The sequence below is a fragment of the Limulus polyphemus genome, unplaced genomic scaffold (genome assembly GCF_000517525.1).
Source record: "Limulus polyphemus unplaced genomic scaffold, Limulus_polyphemus-2.1.2 Scaffold1009, whole genome shotgun sequence".
NCBI classification, from domain to species: domain Eukaryota; kingdom Metazoa; phylum Arthropoda; class Merostomata; order Xiphosura; family Limulidae; genus Limulus; species Limulus polyphemus.
In genome coordinates this window covers 226881-230896 of record NW_013666619.1, presented here as the reverse complement: position 1 = coordinate 230896, position 4016 = coordinate 226881, and the positions used below count along the sequence as shown (strand labels likewise).

Sequence of the window (4016 nt, the reverse complement as noted above, 5' to 3'; positions counted from 1 at the left end):
ATTCCTTCTAATGGAACTTCTCTGGCTTGTAATAGAAAGTATTACAATCACAGATATTGTTAGTGCTCTTCAGTTCTTACAAGCAAGTATTTACTCTGATTACAGTCCTCAGTCATTTTTTTTTTTAATATTTACTTTTAGATTAAGAAATTGAGTAATGTATAGTTCTAAAATTTGAATTATAATTTACAGTTTGATACCAAACTTATTGACATAAATTCATGAAATAGTACTTCAATAAAATTTGGAATGCGAGTCAACAAACGAGATGACATGGCCTTTCACCTATGACCCATCTTAAAAGGGTTTTGAGGATGTTTTATAAAATCTCCTTAAGTTATAATATATTGGCATTATTTAATGTAGTTGGTGCACTTGTTAGGCTTTTTTTTAACACTTAAAAACATGCACAAACTTAAATTAATTACAAGTGAGATACTGCATCATAGTGAGTAATTTTGTGTTTTTGCCTGTTACAACAATTAATGTAAATAACTGGCTGAAAAACTGGATGAAGTCATTAATCTTCTATGTGGGATCCCAGCTGTAATTAGTGGAATTAATTGCAATGTTGATGATAATTTTGTTTAAAATTTTTTTTTTTTGTCTGATGCAAAATCATAAATCCTCGAGTAAGTTGGTGCTCGATTACTTTAGAAAAATATGTTTAAAAAGCTGATGAACTGTAACTGGACTGGAGCTAAAGAAGAGGCAATTTTTAATGTTTATTGAAAATCATCTGTTTCAGTACAATGGGATGTATATGCATAAATGCTTGTTTTGTAACAGGTAGTGCTTCTCAGCCATTTTATACAAAGAAAGAGGTGTAAATTTAGTAACTACTCATTGATTTTTAACAATTATTGTAGTCTTTTTTATTTATTTGCAACTTTGTTTTTTCTTCTAGAAATGTAGCTGGGCCTTTTGTGGAAAAAACTTCAGTAGTACCAAGGCAGCGACCCAAAGGATCTCAGGCTCCTCCTACAGTTGGAAACCTTCCTCTATTAACACAGAATAATCTTGCTTCTCCTTTCCGCCCAGCATCAAACAGTTCTCAAGACCTCCCTGTTAAAACACCCAATCAAGGTAAAGTTTGTCTAATCACATGTAAAATAACCCTATGGTCACTTCACAAAAAAAAGAGCTGTTTGTTCATTAATTTTTTGTAGTTGCACCTCAATTAAGGTTCATCTCATTTTAAGAAAACGAAAAAGTTCTTGAGAACATTTTTTATACATATTACTTTTCTTAGGTTACAACTTCAAAATGGTGTATTTAAGTGTTTTACACTCACAAAAAAGAAACTTATCATTCTATAGGTATTTGAAAAATCATAGGATTTCACCACAATTAATTCTTCGTATTGTTAGCCAACACTAGGCAGCTGGTACATAATTCAATAGAGTTGTTTAAACATTTGTTTAACAAAAAGTAAAAGTTTGGAATGGTCTATTCTTTCATTGGGGGTGTGTCTGTGAGCCAGACTAGTTTCGGAGAATTCCACTACTCTAGGTACAACTTGATCATATTGCACCAGGTGTTGATGGCTGTATTTGAGGAATATATTTTAATTTTACAACTCAAATGATGTGGCTGTTCTTAACTTAATAAATTTTAGATAGCAATAGTTGTTTAAAATTAAGTATTATATCAGTACTTATGCTACATACTTTTAGAAAATTTGAATGAATAAATATATTATTAATCCACCAGTTCTTTATCCAGAATTTCAAATTGTGCTATTTTGGCCTTAAGGCTTTGTCTTGAACTTGTTGCTTTAAAAGACTTTTAACATGATTACATTCACTTGTAATGTGATGCAAACTGATACTGAACATTTGTCCCAGTTATGTTTAGAAGTGGGTTAATTACACTTCTAAGGAATAAACATACTGTTCTACGTATTGAACTTAAATCATTTTTGATTTATTCATTTACTTCATGCAGATTTTTTTATTTTATCACCAATATCAAGGTAATTCTGTTTCGTCATGTATAATATTTTGGTGGGAAAAGTACTTCCAAAACCAGTGAGTGATAACGTACCATCAGTCACATGTGGTATATTTTTTCAGACAATTCTAAAAGAACACAATTTAAGGATTTTACTAATATTATACATTATTAAATTGCTGTTGTTTTATGGTTTGCAATTTGTTTTTGTAGAAATGTGTGCAACCCAAGGCATCTTGCAACCTATACGTGGAGCATCCCATCCCCAGTCACATATATCTCCTAGCTCCTTATCGCAACAAATTATCCCCATATCCCAGCTAACTACCCAAGAAGCTGTATCGTCTTGTCCACACACTTGTGTGATATCTTCTGAACCTGTTTTATCAGATGTGCCAAGAACATTGCCCAGCCCTACACCCGTGACTCATTCTGTGCTTGTTCCTCCATCTTTGTCATCATCTACTTCAGCACCAAGCTCTTCAGCTGTGACTCCAAGTCACTCATTTTTAACAGGAACAAAACAATCTGATAGAAATAAAACATCATCTCTTGAAGCATTTTTCCCATCTACAGGGTATCAAGAAGCTTCCAAGTCAACAACCAGTGAAAATAATGAAATAGGTTCTGGTTTTCAAATACCCTCTATTCCAGCACCACACACACTCTCCCAGAAAAATATTGCTGAAGAAACAGAAGTAAAAAATGACTCTGATTGCAGCTCTCAATCACTTATATCAGTTACTCCAACACCTTCTCCTACACCAAGTCAGAGAAGTTCCCACAGAAGGAATGTTAGTGACACATCAGCTTTTGACAAGTAAGTATTCACTGAAATTTTAGTTACCAGTCTCACATATGTGACCATGCCAGAGAAGTTTCTGAATAAAGAACGTTTAGGACACACAAGTTTTTAAGAAGTAAGTTTTCTCTCAAAATACAATTCTCAGTATTACATCTGTGATTGTAATACTTTCTATTACAAGCCAAAGACTTTTCATTAGAAGGAATCACAGATAAACATCGATTTTTGCGTGTCACTTGGTATGTTGAATGCAGCACTGGTTCAAATTAGATGTTTGTGAAGTCAAAATATTAATATGTCTATAGTCTTGTACAAATTAGAAACTCAAATTACAGATATTGACAAGCTAGAATATAAAATAAGAAGGTCTTATCTTTTCTATATGCTACAATATTGCTCATGCAATAAATCAAACACAGTGGCACCCCGCCCACCTCTTTCCATTTTTGGAAACATTCCCTTATATACACTAACTTCTATATATGACATGAAAAACTGATCAAAAGCTCAGAATGTCCCCCTAGTGATTTTCTCAGCCTTTCTAACATGCCTAGAGCCATTTCTTTCTTTTGAACCAAGATCTCAATGAGATAAGTTGTGTCTTTAGTCTTCTTGAAATTTCATATTTTTTTAGACTAAAATACATTTTAGTTACAAAGCTTGATAAATTATAGTTGAACTCTATGGTATTTATGTATCAATTTATGATTTTTTGATTATTCAAAAGTATATATAAAACCTAAAAATAAATATTTTGTTTCATATCCTCCATGTGCAAAAGTTTTAAAAGCTTAGCAACCTACATCAAGCAGCAACCAAGTACAAAGGTAATAAAATAGAGGGATAATTGTTTGCTTTATTTCTTTATTTACTGTTCTACGTTTTAGGAAAAATATGTTTAAGAACTTATTTCAAAATAACAATACTCTATATACATATATAATGTATAATAATTGAAATGTGACTATTTTATAAAATACTAGTCGACTAAAACATAGCCAAGACAAGTTACTTTGTTTAGACCAAAGGTCAGTTTTATGTTATTTGATACGGTAACATGAGTGTATGTGAGCCACGTCATTGTAACTTCTGTATTCCTAGCCAGGCATGGGTGAAAGGTCAATATAATAAAAATAATAAATATATATAAATGTATAATGTTATGAGATTTAAGCTATTTCGTCTGAACATTTATGTTTTCGTATTATAATCTGTGTTCATTCTAGAATGAAAGAGGCATAATTTATGTTTATTTCCT

At 31.7% G+C, this 4016-nt stretch overlaps 1 protein-coding gene across 1 annotated transcript in view; it reads left to right on the top strand.

Moving 5' to 3' along the window:
- The window catches only part of LOC106461676, a 73344-nt gene that overhangs the window by 51245 nt on the left and 18083 nt on the right, over window positions 1–4016 (top strand). The window contains exons 11-12 of the mRNA XM_013921521.2: window positions 908–1086; window positions 2167–2773. Of these exons, the coding sequence (XP_013776975.1) occupies window positions 908–1086; window positions 2167–2773 (786 nt within the window). The remainder of the gene's footprint in view (window positions 1–907; window positions 1087–2166; window positions 2774–4016) is intronic.